The 19,061-nt window shown below is 44.5% G+C and overlaps 1 protein-coding gene across 3 annotated transcripts in view; it reads right to left on the bottom strand.

Annotated features, from left to right (window-relative positions):
- ppm1e (protein phosphatase, Mg2+/Mn2+ dependent, 1E) overlaps window positions 1-19,061 on the bottom strand; it is a 159,586-nt gene that overhangs the window by 37,041 nt on the left and 103,484 nt on the right. For all 3 annotated transcript variants that reach the window (XM_073053162.1, XM_073053164.1, XM_073053163.1), the window contains one exon: window positions 6,547-6,668. In XM_073053162.1, the coding sequence (XP_072909263.1) occupies window positions 6,547-6,668 (122 nt within the window). The remainder of the gene's footprint in view (window positions 1-6,546; window positions 6,669-19,061) is intronic.

The raw sequence follows: 19,061 nt of genomic DNA, 5'->3' as shown, positions 1-19,061 counted from the left end.
ACCTATGGACACTACTTGTATGTGCATTATTTATTTAATTTTGCGTTCTTGTAGTAGCTTTACGCTTTGGAACCTGTACTTCTGCCGCAAAACATTTCACGTCACCTAAATCAATGAAAATAAATCTGATTCTGACTGCTGATGTTGTGTACAGGAGACATGTTTCGGTGGGCGGGGGGGGTCTCAGAAGGGGGGTCCTCAGAATCAGGTTTAATATCACTGGCATACGTCGTGAAATTTATTGTTACGTGTGAGCAGTACGTTGCGAGACATAATGACAGAAACTGTAAATTACAGTAAGAAGTTTGTCCATCAGAGCAGCCTGCAGATAACAAACACTGAGCTGAATCATACTGAAGAATGCCTTTTGGTTTTGTGTTTTATATTCTGTGTTTTCGCTCGGTTTTTTTTTTGCTGTTCATGTGATTTTTTTTGCATGTTGGGAGGGAGGGGAGCTTGATGTTTCTTTGAATGGGTTGGTTCTGCGGTTCTTCATGGTTTCGTGTTTGTAGGGAAGACAAATTTCACGGTTATACACTGCATCGATACTTTAGATGTACTTTGAATCTTGGATATATATAAATACATTTTGAAAATCAAATTAAATAAGTCAGGCAAAAAGAGAGAAAAAAAAAGTAGTGAGTTAGTGCTCATGGGTTCATTCAGAAACCTGATGGCAGAGGGGAAGAAGCTATTTTTGAATCGTTGAGTGTGTGCCTTCAGAATCAGGTTTATTATCACTGGCATGTGACGTGAAATTTGTTAACTTAGCAGCAGCAGTTCAATGCAATACACAATATACTAGAGAGGAAAAAAATGAAATAATAACAAAATAAACAAGTAAATCAATTACGTATATTGAATAGATTTTAAAAAAGTGCAAAAACAGAAATACTGCATATATTTTTAAAAAGTGAGGTAGTGTCCAAAGATTCAATATCCATTTAGGAATCGGATGGCAGAGGGGAAGAAGCTGTTCCTGATTCACTGAGTGTGTGCCTTCAGGCTTCTGTACCTCCTATCTGATGGTAACAGTGAGAAAAGGGCATGCCCTGAGTACAGGAGGTCCTTAATAATAAACAATGCCTTTCTGAGACACCGCTCCCTAAAGATGTCCTGGGTACTTTGTAGGCTAGTACCCAAGATGGGGCTGACTAGATTTACAACCTTCTGCAGCTTCTACCTCCTCCCTGATGGTAGCAATGAGAAGAGGGCATGTCCTGGGTGATGAGGTTCCTTAATGATGGGATGGCACTTTTTTCTCCTTGAAGGTGTCCTGGATGCTGGGGAGACTAGTGCCCATGATGGAGCTGACTGAGTTTACAACTTTCTGTAGCTTAATTCGATCCTGTGCAGTTGCATCCTCCATACCAAACGGTGATGCAACCAGTTAGAATGCTCTCCACTGTACGTCTGTAGAAATTTGTTAATGTCTGGGTGACATAACAAATCTCCTTAAGCTCCTAATGAAATATAGCCGTTGTCACTGAAATCTATTGAATATTGAAAGGCTTAGACAGTGTAGAAATGGCGAAGAGGTTTCCTATAGTGGGGGATGTCTAGGATCAGATGGCACAGCCTCAGAATTCAAGGACATCCCTTTAGAACAGAATTAAAGAGGAATTTCTTTAGCCAAAGGGTGGTGAATCTGTGGAATTCATTGTCACAAATAGCTGTGGACACCAAGTCATTGAGTATATTGAAACCGGAGGCTGATGGATCTTGATTTGCCAGGGCATCAAAGGTTACAGGGAGAAGGTTGGAGAACAGGATTGAGAAGGAAAATAAATGGATGGCTTGATTCTGTTCCTATGTCTTATGGTCTTGTGTGTGGTGTGTAGCAGACACAGAATTGAAAGGAATATCGGATATTTAAGGAGGATACGCCATTGTCCCTCTTGATTGAAAGAATTAGGAACTTTTGTTAGATCAAAGAAAGACACAGCACTGTTTAAGGAAACCTTATACACTTTTGTTAGTGTTGACTTACAGTGAATAACACTATTGTTTGTGAGATTTTGCTATTCACAGAGAGGCTGCCAAGTCTGACCAGAATGTATTGATCCGTGGCTGCTGCATTTCAATTTAAGTAATTGCAAAGACAGACTTTGAATAATCAAGGGCACATGAAAGGCGGTAAGCTAAGATACAGTGGATTCTGATTAATTGGGCCATTGGATAATTGGGCAGCCACTTACTTGGGACAACTCTTAAAGATTAAAAACCAATCGCTAGGATTCCCTTCACTTATTTGGGACACTATGCCGCTTAATTGGGACAAGAGGCCATTGCTGAACAATTTCTAACTAGCATCAGTTGCTTTAGCTTGTGTGGCTGTTAGACACTACACTGTACTTAGAGCCGACGGTTTTTAAATAGTGTCAGTTGTGTTCAGAAAGCAGTGATTTTTGTCACTGTGAGTTGGTGAGAAAAAAGCAGAAAGAAAATTCTGAACTGTTTTGCTTACTACAGTTTCAAGCATTCAGACTTGGAAATGCCATTAAAGGCTGAGAGTGAAAATGAAATTATTTCACTATTTCAACAAGTTAGGAACTACAAAGAATTTGAAGGTATCAACAATCATCTTGAATGTTACAATGAAAATTGTAACCGGGGAATTATAGACCGGTTAGTCTGACATCGGTGGTGGGGAAAATGCTAGAGTCAGTTATCAAAGATGTGATAACAGCACATTTGGAAAGAGGTGAAATCATCGGACAAAGTCAGCATGGATTTGTGAAAGGAAAATCATGTCTGATAAATCTTACAGAATTTTTTGAAGAATTAACTAGTAGAGTGGATAGGGGAGAGCCAGTGGATGTGGTATATTTAGATTTTCAAAAGGCTTTTGACAAGGTCCCACACAGGAGATTAGTGTGCAAACTTAAAGCACATGGTATTGGGGGTATGGTATTGATGTGGATAGAGAATTGGTTGGCAGACAGGAAGCAAAGAGTGGGAGTAAACGGGACCTTTTCAGATTGGCAGGCGGTGACTAGTGGGGTACCGCAAGGCTCGGTGCTGGGACCCCAGTTGTTTACAATATATATTAATGATTTAGATGAGGGAATTAAATGCAGCATCTCCAAGTTTGCAGATGATATGAAGCTGGGCGGCGGTGTTAGCTGTGAGGAGGATGCTAAGAGGATGCAGGGTGACTTGGATAGGTTAGGTGAGTGGGCAAATTCATGGCAGATGCAATTTAATGTGGATAAATGTGAGGTTATCCACTTTGGTTGCAAGAACAGGAAAACAGATTATTATCTGAACGGTGGCCGATTAGGAAAAGGAGAGGTGCAACGAGACCTGGGTGTCATTGTACACCAGTCATTGAAGGTGGGCATGCAGGTACAGCAGGCGGTGAAAAAGGCGAATGGTGTGTTGGCATTCATAGCAAAAGGATTTGAGTACAGGAGCAGGGAGGTTCTACTGCAGTTGTACAAGGCCTTGGTGAGACCGCACCTAGAGTATTGTGTGCAGTTTTGGTCCCCTAATCTGAGGAAAGACATTCTTGCCATAGAGGGAATACAGAGAAGGTTCACCAGATTGATTCCTGGGATGGCAGGACTTTCATATGAAGAAAGACTGGATCGACTAGGCTTATACTCACTGGAATTTACAAGATTGAGGGGGGATCTTATTGAAACGTATAAAATTCTAAAGGGATTGGACAGGCTAGATGCAGGAAGATTGTTTCCGATGTTGGGGAAGTCCAGAACGAGGGGTCACAGTTTAAGGATAAAGGGGAAGCCTTTTAGGACTGAGATGAGGAAAAACTTCTTCACACAGAGAGTGGTGAATCTGTGGAATTCTCTGCCACAGGAAACAGTTGAGGCCGGTTCATTGGCTATATTTAAGAGGAAGTTAGATATGGCCCTTGTGGCTAAAGGGATTGGGGGGTATGGAGAGAAAGCAGGTACAGGGTTCTGAGTTGGATGATCAGCCATGAACATACTGAATGGTGGTGCAGGCTCGAAGGGCCGAATGGCCTACTCCTGCACCTATTTTCTATGTTTCTATGAAAATGAAGATTTGGAGCATGTAACAGTTTCTGACGAACATCAGATACGTGCACTTGTAGACACTACACCGAGCTTAGGGTGAGCAGCTCTTAAATTGTGTTAGCTGCGTATGCTTGTGCCATGTTATTCATTTGGGCCGACCGACACTGAATTAAAGAGCAGTGATTTTTGACACTACTTTATGCAGGAAGGCAATGAGAACAGTTCATTATCTGCACTAGGTGTCCATGTTGAATTTGTTCATTTACAGACAATCAAAAGAATGTAATCACAAAATACCCTGCAGATGCTGGGGTCAAAGCAACACGCACAACACACTGGAGGAACTCAGCAGGTTGGGCAGCATCCATGGAAATGAGCAGTCAACGTTTCGGGCCGAGACCCTTCATCAGGACTGAAGAGGGAGGGGGGAAAGGTGCCAGGTGAAAAACCAGTAAGGGGAAAGATCAAGGGGTGGGGGAGGGGAAGCAGGGAGAGGATAGGCAGGAAAGGTGAAGAAGGAATGTAAGGGTAAAGCACTATGGGTAGAAGGAGGCGGAACCATGAGGGAGGTGATAGGCAGCTGGAGGAGGAGGCAGAGTCAAACTGGGATGGGGGAAGGGGGAGGGAGGGAATTACCGGAAGTTGGAGAATTTGATGTTCATACCAAGGGGCTGGAGACTACCCAGACGGTATATGAGGTGTTGCTCCTCCAACCTGAGTTTGGCCTCATCATGGCAGTAGAGGAGGCCATGTATGGACATATCCGAATGGGAATGTGAAGCAGAGTTGAAGTGGGTGGCAACCGGGAGATCCTGTCTGTTGTGGTGGATGGAGCGGAGGTGCTTGATGAAGTGGTCCCCCAATCTGCGTCGGGTCTCACCGATGTAGAGGAGGCCGCACCGGGAGCACCGGATGCAACAAATGACCTCAACAGACTCACAAGTGAAGTGTTGCCTCACCTGGAAGGACTGTTTGGGGCCCTGAATGGTGGTAAGAGAGGAGGTGTAGTTCAAAAGAACATGGCAGGATACACAATGAATTTCTCGGTTGATAACTAAGGAACTAACACACAGTTTTATAGTACTGTACAGTAGTACTATTTATTGGTAGTGCTCTCATTGGTTCTGTATTTCATTTAAATGCATCATTTGTTATTCAGTTAAATGGCAGTTTGTCTTTCTTAAACTATTTCCATGAAACTTTGGCTAACTGGGGCAGCCGATTAATTGGGCAAAAATGTACTGGTCCTGATGTGTCCCAATTAACCACAATTCACTGTACTTTCCTTTTTGTTCTTATTTTAATGTACTCCTTGCATGCCGCTGTCGAAACTGCAATCAATCTACATTTCCTTCCATTACTGCCACAACCAGCAAGGTCTTGTTTCCGATAAAACATAATGTAGTCAGAGATGGTACTGGCCCACATTTAATTTCTCATATTTACCAGGAGTCTGTGGAATTGGTATCAAAACTTTGGGCAGAGAAGAGAAAGTTCAAAGTAAATTTATTATCAAAGAACGTAGGTGTCACTATATCCTCCACTGAGATTCATCTTCTCACAGGCATTTACAGGAAAATGAACTCAACCAGTTCAATTTCCATCACTATTGTGTGTGAGTGTGTGTGTGAATGAGTAAGTGTGTGTGTGTGTGAGTGTATGTATGTGTGTGTGTGTGAGCCAGCACGTGTGTGTGAGTGTGTGTGTCTGTGAGTGAGTGTTGAGTGTGTATGTGTGTGTGAGTGAGCGTGAGTGTATGTGTGCCTGTGAGCGAGCGTTGAGTGTGTTTGTATGTGTGTGTGTGTGTGAGCGAGTGTCGAGTGTATGTGTGTGTGAGCGTGAGTGTGTGTGTGTGTAAGTGAGTGAGCATGAGTGTATGTGTGCCTGTGAGCGAGCGTTGAGTGTGTATGTGTGTGTGAGTGTGTGTGGGGGTGTGGTGAGCACCCATCAATAAGGACCCTCACCATCTGAGACATGCCTTGTTCTCATTCCTATCATCAGGGAAGAAGTACAGGAGCCTGAAGACCCACACCCAACGATTTAGGAACAGCTTTTTCCTCTCCACCATCAGAGTTCTGAATAGTCCATGAACCCATGAACCACATTATTTGTCTTTTGCACTATTTATTTATTTTGATAACTTACAGTAATATTTATGTCTGCCGCAAAACAACAGCTTCTACGACCTATGTCGATGATAATCAACCTGATTCTGATTATTTCTCAAGACAGAATGTCTCCTTTTGGACTCCTCTCTCTCAATCATTCAGCAATAAAACTTGTAATGAAGATGAGCCTGCAAGTCTATAAAGCCTTTTGTTTTTACTAGACTTCCCAAAATATTACACAATCATGTACCCCTAAAGTGCAATCACAGATATAGAAAAAGTGTATGCCTGATTACACACAGCAAGCTCCCGCAATCAGCAAAGTCAAATTTATTTTTACTGGTCTGGTAAAACACCCCAAGGCTTTTCAAAGGACTGCAGAGGGGAGTTCTATTCCCCTCCATCTCTCCTCTCTGGGTCTTTATATTACTTACGTGTTATACTGTCTGCGTCATCCAGGAGACTCGGTACATAGTGGAGGACAGAAAGGTCACTCTGAAGAATTTCATTTGTTGTCGCTCTTGCCAACGCAGCAGCCAATGAGAAGGGGGCATTACTGAAAGACAAGAAAAAGTGCACTTTAGAAAAAATTTGCTGTCAAACATCATGGGAATTCAAAAATGAAGAAAAGGGCACGTAAACAGTGATAGAGAAGCACTCGGACTCGGGCCCATCATGAACTAAAAAGGGACATTGTCTGTGGTCGTTGAAGTCACTGTTAAAGATTAGACCCAAAGGTTACACAGAAGCATACAGTGAAATACGCTGTTTTGTGTGAAATCAAATCAAATCAGCAAGGATTATCCTGGGCAGCCCGCAAGAGTCACCACTTTTCCAGCACCAGCCTATCATGCCCATGGCTCACTAACCCTAACCTGCAGGTCTCTGGAATGGGGGGGGGGGGGGGGGAACCAGGGCACTCGGAGGTCAAGGGGAGAACGTGCAAACTCCTTCCAGACAGCGGCGGGGGTCGAACCCTGATCTTACAGTTGGTTCTGTAAAGTGTTACATTAACAGCTCACAACCGCGGCACACCATTAAGTATCTGTTAAGATACTGAATAAGGAGTTTACATCTGCCTTCATCAAAGACGTGTGTTTGTACCCAAAAAGGAAACAGGTGAGGCATTGGATGTACTAAAAATTGATTGCGTGGAGCTATCAACAGAGCAGTTAGTTATCAGGACAAAATGGAATGCTTTAGGTTCTGAGGGAAATGTGAGAGCAAGTGGCAGAAGCACTGACCATATCTTTCGCTGTTCTCTGAATATTGAGGGGTGCAAGAGTTAGAACCTCTTTCGCTGCAGAAAACTCTGATCTGTTCACCTGCAATAAGAAATGACCCAGAGTCATCTACGGGTTGGCAGAGACCAAGGCGAGGGAAGGAATCAGGCCACGAGTGCAGTAGAGAGATCCATGGGCACCAAGGAGACGGATTTAGTTCAAATACAAATCTACACTCAGTGGCCACTTTATTAGGTATGCCTGCTCGTTAATGCAAATAGCCGATCATGTGGCAGCAACTCAATGTATAAAAGCATGCAGACATGGTCAAGAGGTTCAGATCAAACATCAGAATGGGGAAGAAATGGGATCTAAGTGACTTTGACCCGTGGAATAACTGTTGGTGCCAGATGGGGTGGTTTGAGTATCTCTGAAAATGCTGATTTCCTGGGATTCAGAGTGTACAGTGGCTTCTGACTGTACAGTACATGGACAGTCAATATGGTTTTGTGATTTAGATTTGATTGTATTAATATTGGATAGAAAATTGATCTGTTTGCCTTCTCTCTCATTGGAGGTCAGATGGGTGCTGAAGGAATTAGCAAACATCTGGTGACATTTCAACAGAGGGCCAGGCTTATTGGTCTTTTTACACCCCGGTCACTAGTCTGTACAATTGGAGCCAAATGATAGCCCACACTTGGAGGAATCTTTCAAAGTTGGCCACTCAAATGTTTCTCAAGCCGAGAAGCCAGAATCCATTTGAGCTTTTATTTCTTATCAGCGGTCCTTTCATTAAGAACAAATAGTTGCACATTTCTATGGTAACTTTAATCACACTGGGATATTCCAAAACACTCCACTGCCCATTAAGTGTGTTTACTCTGTCGTGATATAGAAAACACAGCAACAGCTCTCAAACCAGCAAAGTGATAATAACCTGATAATTAATTTTTCGTGATGTTTGATGGAGAGATAACTATTAATTAACCAGGCACCAGGGAGGACTTGCTCTCTTTCAAATTTCCATCTCCAACAACAAACAGGAAGTGGCCCTTACTACACTGTGATGTTCCCTTAGTGTTGAACAAATAGTCTCAGCTTCATGTTCGATCAGATTAGATACTATCTTTACTCGTAATACAAACATAAAAACACACAGTGAAATGCACCCTTTTGCGTCAATGGCCAATGCAGCTGTGTTGGAGGCAACCTCAGGTGTCACCGCATTTCCGCCACGACCACAACTAACCCGTACATCTTTGGATCTGTACACGCGGCCACGGGGAGAACATACAGACAGCAGCAGAATCGAACGCGGGTTGCTGCCGCTGGAAAGCGTTACACTAATTGCTACGCCATAGAGCCACTCATACAGAAGCTTTTACTTCCTTCTTGGGCCGTTACTCTCTGCATTCAGTCGTCTGAGGCTGAGTTTCTCAATTAACAGGGATAGTTGACATTGATGGGCAGATCGTTCAAGTTCAAGTTTATTGTCACGTGTCTACAGCTAAATTAAATAGTGTTCCTCAGGAACAAAGGTGCAAATCACAGAACGTATTTCACGCACAGCACACACAATGATATTAACAGATCAACAGAAGTATTCTGTAGATGTACAAGTTGATATAAAGTGCACGTGCAACATACAGTTAAATATACAACAGTGTTAATGGCGCTGTCATAAATAATGTGGAAGCTGGGTGTTCAGAAGCCTCACAGTCTGGGCAAAGAAGCTGTTACCCAGCTTCACAATCCTTGTCCTGTACTGGGGTGCCTTCCCTCTGACAGTAGGAGGTCACAGAGATTGTGGGACGGTTGGGAGGGGTCCGTGACAATCCTGAGCGCTCTGCGATCGCAGCACCTCCGGTGTAGGCCCTGGTCTGGTATCGGCCCTGTTCAATACATGAGAGAAATCACAAGGGCCTCAGCCTCTGTGTTCCAGGTATACTGTAAACCAAGCAATTCTGCTTTAGACAAAATATGTGATTTAAAACGTCAGCACATTGTATTATTCCAGCGCTTAGCAACATTCACTGATTTGAATTGGAACAACCAGGTGCTTTGAGACAAGCATCTCACAGAATAAAATTCCTCTGTACTCCATCCCATGGGGTTTTGGTCTACTTGCTTAGGAACTGTCAACAGTAACATCTCAGCAAACAACCGAGCAGACTTAATTACAGTGGCTGAACATCAGCCAAAGCTCTTCACTGCTTTTAGGAGGCATTTAGATAGGCTCATGTGCCGGGAGGGGACAGAGGTATATAAACAATGTACTGGGGCTTTGGCCGGAAACCATGAATTTTATCAAAGTTGACTGATAATACACAGGTAGTTGAGAAAACAAGTCATGAGGAGAGAACACATCCCAACCATCCTTACAGAGCCTCAATCATCAGGCTCTTGAGCAGAGGGGATAACTTCACTCACCTCAACGCTGAACTGTTCCCACAACCTGTGGACTCTTTTTCAATGACTCTTCATTTCATGTTCTCGATATTTATTGTTTATTTGTTATTACTATCTTTATTTCTTTGAATTTACTGTGAATGCCCACAAGAAGGTGACAGACAGTAGTGTGCAAAAGTCTTAGGCATATATATATATATATATACATAACTAGGGTGCCTATGACCTTTACACAGTACTGTAGTAATTTTGTGTATTGCACTGTACTGATGCAGCACAAAAAAAAATCAAATTTCATGACATCTGTGAGTGTTGATAAACCTGGTTCTGATCTGGGTCTCTACTGTGGACTGAGAGTGGGAAGGGGACAGGGAGAAGGGAATCACGGTTGGGAAAAGGGGAAGGGTGAGGAGAGGGAGCAGGAAGCACCAGAGAGACATTCTGTAATGATCAATAAACCAATTGTTTGGAATCAAATGACCTTGCCTGGCATCTCAGGGCTGGGTGTGTCTGCACCCACAACATCCCCGCCCCAGCACTCCTTCTCACACCCCTCCCACGGTGCTCTGTCCTCGCCATCCCAACATCCAAGTTAGGAGTTAGGAGTCAAGTTAGGAAAAGGGGAAGTACAACGAGATCTAGGTGTTCTTGTACATCAGTCAATGAAAGCAAGCATACAGGTACAGCAGGCAGTGAAGAAAGCTAATGGCATGCTGGCCTTTATAACAAGAGGAATTGAGTATAGGAGTAAAGAGGTCCTTCTGCAGCTGTACAGGGCCCTGGTGAGACCCCACCTGGAGTATTGTGTGCAGTTTTGGTTTCCAAATTTGAGGAAGGACATTCTTGCTATTGAGGGAGTGCAGCGTAGGTTCACAAGGTTAATTCCCGGAATGGCAGGACTGTCATATGTTGAAAGATTGGAGCGACTGGGCTTGTATACACTGGAATTTAGAAGGATGAGAGGGGATCTGATTGAGACATATAAGATTATTAAGGGATTGGACACGCTGGAGGCAGGAAGTATGTTCCTGCTGATGGGTGAGTCCAGAACTAGAGGCCACAGTTTAAGAATAGGGGGTAGGCCATTTAGAACAGAGATGCGGAAAAACTTTTTCACCCAGAGAGTGGTGGATGTGTAGAATGCTCTGCCCCAGAAGGCAGTGGAGGCCAAGTCTCTGGATGCATTCAAAAGAGAGTTAGATAGAGCTCTTTTAGATAGCGGGGTCAAGGGATAATGGGAGAGGGCAGGAACAGGGTACTGATTGTGTATGATCAGCCATGATCACAGTGAATGGTGGTGCTGGCTAGAAGGGCCAAATGGCCTACTACTGCACCTACTGTCTATTGTCATTGCTCCCGTCAGATCTACAAACTTGCTCTCTGCTCCATGTTGACAAGCACAGTACTGTGCAAAAGCCTTAGGCACCCTAGTTATACACTATATATGTGCCTAAGGCTTTTTTTGCACAGTTCTGTATGTGGTGTGAAGTTGAGCAATTTACACGTACCAAGAAACAAATATTAGCATGCAGGTCAAGCAATGAATCAAGAGGGTAAATGAAGCTGCAAGGGGGGGGAATGAGATGTAAAAGAACTCCTGCTGTAACAATATGCAACTTTGATAAGACCGATGACAGCATAATTTCTTTATATCTTCTTTGAGGAAGGAGGTACTTGCTTTGCAGACAGTGCAGATAAGATTCAGTGCTGGGACGAGAGGGTTATCTCGTGCAGAAAGTTATATAGAATGGGCCTATCTGTTCACAAGTTTATGAGGTGATCTCATCGAAACATCAGATAGGAAAGGGTTGCGTGACAGACAAGAACCTGAGTAGGAGAGACTGAAGAGGAGGAAACGGGGACAGAAGGAAAAGGACAGGGAACTGAAGAGTAACACACACAAAATGTCGGAGGAACTCAGACAACACCTATGGAAAGTTGACATTTCAGGCCGAGACGCTTCATCCTGATGAAGGGTCTTGGCCCGAAACGTTGACAGTTTATTCCTTTCCATTGATGCTGTCAGGCCTGCTGAGTTCCTCCAGCATTTTGTACATACGTGTTACTCTGGATTTCCATCATCTACAGAATCTCTTGTGTTTAGGAAACTGAAGAGCAAGGGTGGAAGATCGGAACAAGCTGGGCCATCGGGCAAAATAATGAACTGATGCATCACCGTCTGGTATGTGGGGGTGGGGGGGCACTGCACAGGGTCGGAATAAGCTGCAGAGAGTTGTGAATTCAGTCAGCTCCCTCACGGGCACTTGCCTCCCCGGTATCCAGGACACCTTCAAGGAGTGATGCTTCAAAAAGCTGGCATCCATCGTTAAGAGCCCCATTCACCCAGGACATGACGCCTTCTCACTGTTACCATCAGGGAGGAGGTACCATATAACATTAACAGTTATAGCATGGAAACAGGCCATCTCGGCCCTTCTAGTCCGTGCCGAACGGTACAGGAGCTTAAAGGCTCACTCTCAACTTCTTTCCCTCTGCCATCAGATTTATGAACGGACACTGAACCCATGAACACTACCTCACTACTTTTTTTCCCCTTTTCTTGCACTACTTATTGAACTTTTAAAAAATATATGTATATACTTACTGTAATTTACAGTTTTTATTATGTATTGCAATGTACTGCAATGTAAGCTTCACGACGTGCTGGGTTCTGATTCTGATAGAAGACAATACTGGTAAAGGAGCAAACCTGAAGATGCTGCGTGTCAATGTGAAAAGTATTCAAAGTAGGTAGGTAAGTTACTTGTGAAAATGATAAACGTAAGTGGATATGGTACCTTTGCAAATAAGGTGACGTGACTGCAGGACGACCAGAGGGGGTTACGCAATATTCGGGAAGGGCAGATAAGAAGGGAAAGGAGGCAGAGTAGTGGTGTTAAGATAAGATCATCGGTACAATAGTAAGGGAAGAGCTTGCTTCAGGAATCTCTACAGGTGAAGCTAAGGAATAGAAGGAGGTGAGGCAGGAAAGGGCACCGAACAGAAAACCAGAGATCCATGTGATAAGGGTGGAACTTTGATTCCGGATGACTTTAATCTGCATATAGCTGGTGCAAATCGATAACCCAAAAGAGGAGGAATATCCGGGCTGATTTGCGACAGCTTTCTGGACCCATGTGCTGAGGAACCAACCAAACCCTCCCAAACTGAATACTGCGGAATGAGGAAGGATTAATAATCAGTCCCGTGTGTGGTCCTCTGGGGGAGATTAGATTTGATTCGGTTTATTTATTGGTCACGTGTACATCGAAACAGACAGCTTCGCTTGTGTTAACAAGCCAACACAATGTGAGGATGTGCTCGGGGCAGCCCACAAGTGTCATCACACATTCCGGCACCAACACAACATGCCCACGAGCAGCCTTGACACAACGGAACGCTTCAGTAAGATACAGAGTGAGAGCGTTGATTCTGAAACTAGGCTCGTGATTCTACACAAAAGAAGTTATAAAGGTATGAGGCAAAGGTTGTCTGCAATAGATCAGGGAACATTAGGGAGGACAGAGAATAGGCAATACAGTATTTAATGAGCGCATTTATGAATTTTTTATTTCTGTCTGATACAAAAATGAAACAGGAAAAGTGGCTTCGCCGTGGAATTGGAAAAAAATACAAATTGGGACATGTAAAGAGATTAGAAAAAATAACAAGCTTGGAGATTGGGAGCAGTTCAGAATTCAGCAAAGGAAGACAAGGGATTGATTGGAACGGGTAAATCGCGTATGAGAGTAAGCTTGCAGAGAACATAAAAACAGACTGTTAAATCTCCTTGTGGACATTTGAAAAAAAACATAGTCAGAAATGGAGGAACCTGAGCTAAGGAATAAAAGAAATGGCAGACCAATTAAATTCATTCTTTGGATCTACCTTCACAAAAGAGGATGCAAGTAACTTCTCATTAACGTTGAAGAAGACAGAGTCTAGCAGGGGTTCCCAACCTGGGGTCCATGGACCTCTTGTTAATGGTAGGGGTCCATGGCTTATAAGAGGTATGGAACCCTTAGTCTAATGACAGAGTGAAATAAATGAAAATTAGTATTCAGAGAGAGTGGTGTTAGGGAAACAGGAGGTGTCCTATAGTGGGGGAGTCTAGGACCAGAGGGCACAGCCTCAGAATAGAGGGATATCCCTTTAGAACAAGGAGGAGCATGGAAAGATGGTGACAGGGGACTTTGTAGATCCAGGTGACTCCTTCCAGCCTGTCCACAACACAGCTCATTTCTCTTCTGTCTTTCTTTTCTTTTCAAGGTGTTGTGGTTTTGTTGGAGTCCGTGATCTACAATTCTTTGCAAGCAATGGGTTTTCGGACCGACTTGGCGGCCTAGCGCTTTGCTATCTCCAGGAAGGGCCTGGTAGATGTGCAGCCTCGGGCCTGGGAGGTCAGAAGTCGGGGAGCAGCCCCATGGGTGTCCCGCGGGGTCCCTCGCTGATTTCACTGACTGAAGACTGAAACATTGAGGCAGCAGGTGGTGTGCTTGCTAATCAGCAGCTGCTGTCGGAAGAAGGCCCTTGTACTCGAGCAATCCCTCTCTCTCTCTTTCTTTCGATGGAGAGAGAGCCTATCGGTTCCCTGAGATGGGAGGGGGGCTTGGAGAAGCAACGTGGAAGATTATAACACCAGAACAGTGAGTTGCGGGTCTCTGATCTGGTTGCAGGAGTGACCTCTCTCTCGCTCACTCAAGATAGAGAGCCTGCCTGAGACACCAAAGGGCTGGAGATCTGTAGTCTGATGGACTCTGGGTCAGTGCACCCTTAGGTGTTTCTGCTGGTGTTCACATGATGGGTGGGGTGGTATGGGGAGAGAGCAGAGCTTCTGCTGGTGTGGGCGAGGTGGAGGGAGCGGGGTTGAAGTGTTTATGTGAAGGGAGGGGGCTCTCTATCGTTCTATGGGGTTCCTTTGTTTTGTGGGTGCCTGTGAAGAGGATGAATTTCAGCTTGTATACTGTATACACACTCTGATATTAAAATGTACTTTGAAACTTAGATAAGGAGGAATTTCTTTAGCCAAAGGATGTGAACCTGTGGAATTCATTGCCACAGGCTGCTGTGGAGTCCAAATCATTGGGTATATTTAAAGCAGAGGTTGGTATGTTCTTATTAGGTTATTTGGAGAAGGAAGGAGAAAGGGGTTGAGAGGGATAATGTATCTGCCATGATGGAATGGTGGAGCAGACTCAATGGGCCAAATGGCCAAATTCTGTTCCAATGCCTTACTGAATTATGAACTAATAAGACCTCAGGGCTTGATAGTCTGCATTCTAGAGAAGGAAGTGGTCTCAAAAATAGTTGGGAGATGTAATTTCACAAAATCACTCAGATATTGAACAATTCCATTGGACCGGTGGGTTGGTAACATAACCCCAAAATTTAAAAAAAAAGAGTAAGAGACAAAACAGAGAATTATGTACTAGTCACATCAGTGGTGGGAAAATGCTGGACTCCATTATAAAAAGTACAACGGGGAGCACGTGAAGTGACAGGATTCACGAAAGGGAAATCGTGCCTGATAAATGTCTTGGAATTATTTGAGGATGCAACCAGCATGATTACAGTGGCTGTGGTGTGATTGGACTTTCGGAAAGACTTCAGTAAGACTCTACGTAACAGATTAGCCCGAAAAATTAATGCACCAGGGATTGGGGGCAAGTTGGTGATATGGGAACAAAAGAAGGAACAAAGGGGTGTTTTTCCAAGTGGCAGGCAGTGACTAGTGGGGTACATCAGGGTGCACGGCAGCAGTAGAGTAGCAGTTAGTACATCACTATAACCCACCAGCCATCCCTAGTTGGGGCTTCATTCCCAACACTGTAAGGCGTTTGTACGTTCTCCCTGTGATCGCATGGGTTTCCTCTGGGTGCTCCAGTTTCCTCCCCACCACACACACACACACTAAAGATATATATTTAGGGTTAGTAACTGGTGGGCATCCTATTCTGGTGCAAGGACCATGGTGGCATTTGCAGGGTGCCCAGCGCAATCCTCGCTGCTTTGACTTAATGCAAACAATGCATTTCACTGTACATGTGACAAAGAAATCTTCAGATCTAATCTAATCTTTAGAGCTTCAAAGTTCAAAGTAATTTTATTATCAAAGTGCGTATATGTCACCATGAGAGTCATTTTCTTGCAGGCATTCACAGTAGAACAAAGAAGTACAATAGAATCAATGAAAAACTACGCACAAAGACTGACAAGCAACCAACATGCAAAAGTAGACACAAAATAATATTAAATACATAATATTAAAAAAATAAACAGACAAACAAATAAGCAAGCAAACAAATTATACTGAGAATATGAATCATGGAGACCTTGAAAGTGAATCCATGTGTTGTGGAATCAGCTCACTGTTGAGGTGACAGGAGTTATCCACACTGGTTCAAGAGCCCGATGGTTGAGGGGTGATAACTGTTCTTGAACCTGGTGCTGTGGGACTTAAGGCTCCTGTACCTCCTTCCCAATGGCAGCAGCGAGAGGAGAGCGTGGTCTGGGATGGTGGGGGTCTTTGATGATGGATGCTGCCTTACTTTGATTGTTCAATTCATTTTAATTCAATTCGTTTAATTGTCACTTGACCATACATGAATACCCATGAACACTGCCAAACCAGACAACGTTACTCCGGGTCCAAGGTGCACAACACAGTACCAACAGTCACACATAGCACAAAGCACATATATTATATGTAAGACAGTAAGCACATGAAAGATATCAGGAAACTACAGCCATGAATGCCGCGGAATCTGTAGTCGACCATAATACAGCTTGTCTTCTGCCGAGTGAACACTAGGGGGTAGCACTGCCCCCAGCCTGGGTGCTGTGCCACACCACCCTGGTGGAGCACACCGTCTCCAATGCCTCTCTCCTGGTGGCTATAAACAGGTGACACCGTGGCTTGAGGCCCGGAGTCCATGAAGGCTGCAGAAATCTGCAGTCGACCGTAATGGGGCTATTCTTCTGCCAAGCGAATACTGGGGGGTGGGGGTGAGGATGGCACCGACCCCAGCCTGGGTGCCACGCCTCACCGACTAACACAAAGCTGGTGGGATGCAGAGAGAACGCATGGAGCTCTAGGTTGATTTAGACAGGTCGAGGGAGTGGAGGCGGTGCGGTCTAACGTGAGGTGATCTACAGTGACAGCAGTAAGGAGAAGGGTGATTAATATGTTAGCAGTAAATATTTGGGGAAAAAGGAGCTCCAGTGAGACTGGGGTGTCCTTGGCACCAGTCGATGAAAGTAAGCATACAGTAGCAGGCAGTAAGAAAGCAAATTGTGCTCAGGCCTTCATTTGTGTATAGGTACACAGATGCCCAGGTGTATTTGTACAGCTACTGAGTTTGAGTGATCAGCTGCGACCATCCTGAACGGTTAAATAAGCTTGAAGTGCCAAATAGCCAACTCCTGTTTTCTGTATTTCTGTGATATCTGATGTGAGGATGTTTCCAGCAACTATGGGGATCTGGAACATGCCCACTCAGTGGCCACTTCATTAGGCACACCTGCAAACCCGCTCGGTAATGCAAATCTCAGAGGAGAAAAGCATGTCAAGCTGACGGGAAGGCGGCGGTAACTCAAATAACCACGCGTCCCAAGCCTGAAACTCCCTGCCAGTCCACCGGGCAAGATGAAGCTCAATACCTGCAAGGGCAACGACGGGTCCGCTGGAGACCGCAGAAGATGACCTTTCCCGGGGTTAGAGCACTGGAAACGTGCGAGGGTGGGAGGAAGAGGGCTTGCTTCGCTGTTGCTGCTGTTGTTCTGCTGAAGGTGTGGGCAAGCCTTGCTGGTGTGCTGGAATCTGCGGTGACGCTTGCGGGCTGCCCCCAGCAGACCCTCGAGTGTGTTGGTTGCTAACGCACATCTCGCTGTGTGCTTGGCATACACGTGATACGTAAACTCGAATCTTGAATCACTGGGCTCTGTTCCTCAAGCTCAGCTGCTGTCTTTCCATTAATGTAGCCACTCCTTTAAATATCTGATGTTTATGTTCTAGGTGTCTTTGGAAAACAGCTACACTTCACTGGCACACTCTCAATGCAGGTGTTTTACGTCCCCCCCCCCCCCCACCCTCAGCACCCCAACTCGCCGAATACACTTTAAATGAACCTACAAGCTGACACCCTAACTGCATGTGGAAGACACTTCTTGGTCACAGCCCGGGCACTAGAACACAGTGCAATCAATGACCAGCATTTCAGGGCTTCACTGTCACCTCTCTGCCAAATGGGAGACTTGATCATTGCCAGTATTTTCAGGCAGAGCCTTCCTGGAATCTGTCAAAATGTCACATATATCATGAAGATTCTCACTGCCAGCTCTTACCCAGTTACCGCTCCACCAAGTGTTCCGGGGATTCTCTTTCTCTCTCTATCTGCCCTTTCCACCTGAAAGGCCCAGATGGGTGAATGAGAGGAAAGGATCTTTCAAAGAGTGGGGGAGTCTAGGCCCACAGGCCACAGCCACAGAATAGAAGGACGTCCCTTTAGAACAGAGATGAGGAGGAATTTATGTAGCTGACGGTGGTGAATCTGTGGAATTCATTGCTACAGATGGGTATATTTAAAGTGGAGGTTGATGGGTCAAAGGTTATCAGGAGAAGGCAGGAGAATGAGGTTGAGAGAGAAAATGAGTCAGTTGTGTCTCTCTGGTGCTTCCTGCTCCTGACCCTCTCCCTGCCCCCTTCCCACTCTCAGTCCACAATAGAGACCCATATCAGAATCAGGTTTATCATCACTCACATGTTATGAAATTTGTGTTTTGTAGCAGCAGTACAGAGCAATACAGAAAATTACTACAGAACTCTGCAAAGGTCGTAGGCACCCTAGCTATACACATGTGCCTAAGACTTTTGCACAGTACTGTATGTTACCACACTGGCTGTAAGAGAATTATGGAATATCCCGGGATAATGAAAGATTCTATGTGAATGCAGGTTTTCTTTAGTGAGTGATGGACAAACATTAATACCTTCAGTGATAGTTGTGACTTTGACAGCATCAAAGCAGTGTTTCCAATCATGGTTAAAATGTTCCTCTGACACTACCCACTAACTTTCACAGAGAATGAGATTGCTGCCAAGGAATTACGAGATCAGCTTTCATACTTTGTACTCAAAGTCTTTGGCACTTTAAAGTACGATTTGGATAATGGATTGAAGTTAACCTGTAAAATAGAGCCTGCTAACATAAACTGTTGCTAAACCTGAGAGACTCAACGTTCCAGCTTCTCGTTCCTTTCCAACATGGTTCTCTCGAAGGGTGTACGAGCAGAGGCAATTAAAGTAGTTTGAACTT

The sequence above is a fragment of the Hemitrygon akajei genome, chromosome 8, assembly GCF_048418815.1.
Source record: "Hemitrygon akajei chromosome 8, sHemAka1.3, whole genome shotgun sequence".
Lineage (NCBI taxonomy): Eukaryota > Metazoa > Chordata > Chondrichthyes > Myliobatiformes > Dasyatidae > Hemitrygon > Hemitrygon akajei.
The sequence above is the reverse complement of the archived record's forward strand: the minus strand, read 5'-3'. Positions and strand labels throughout refer to the sequence as shown.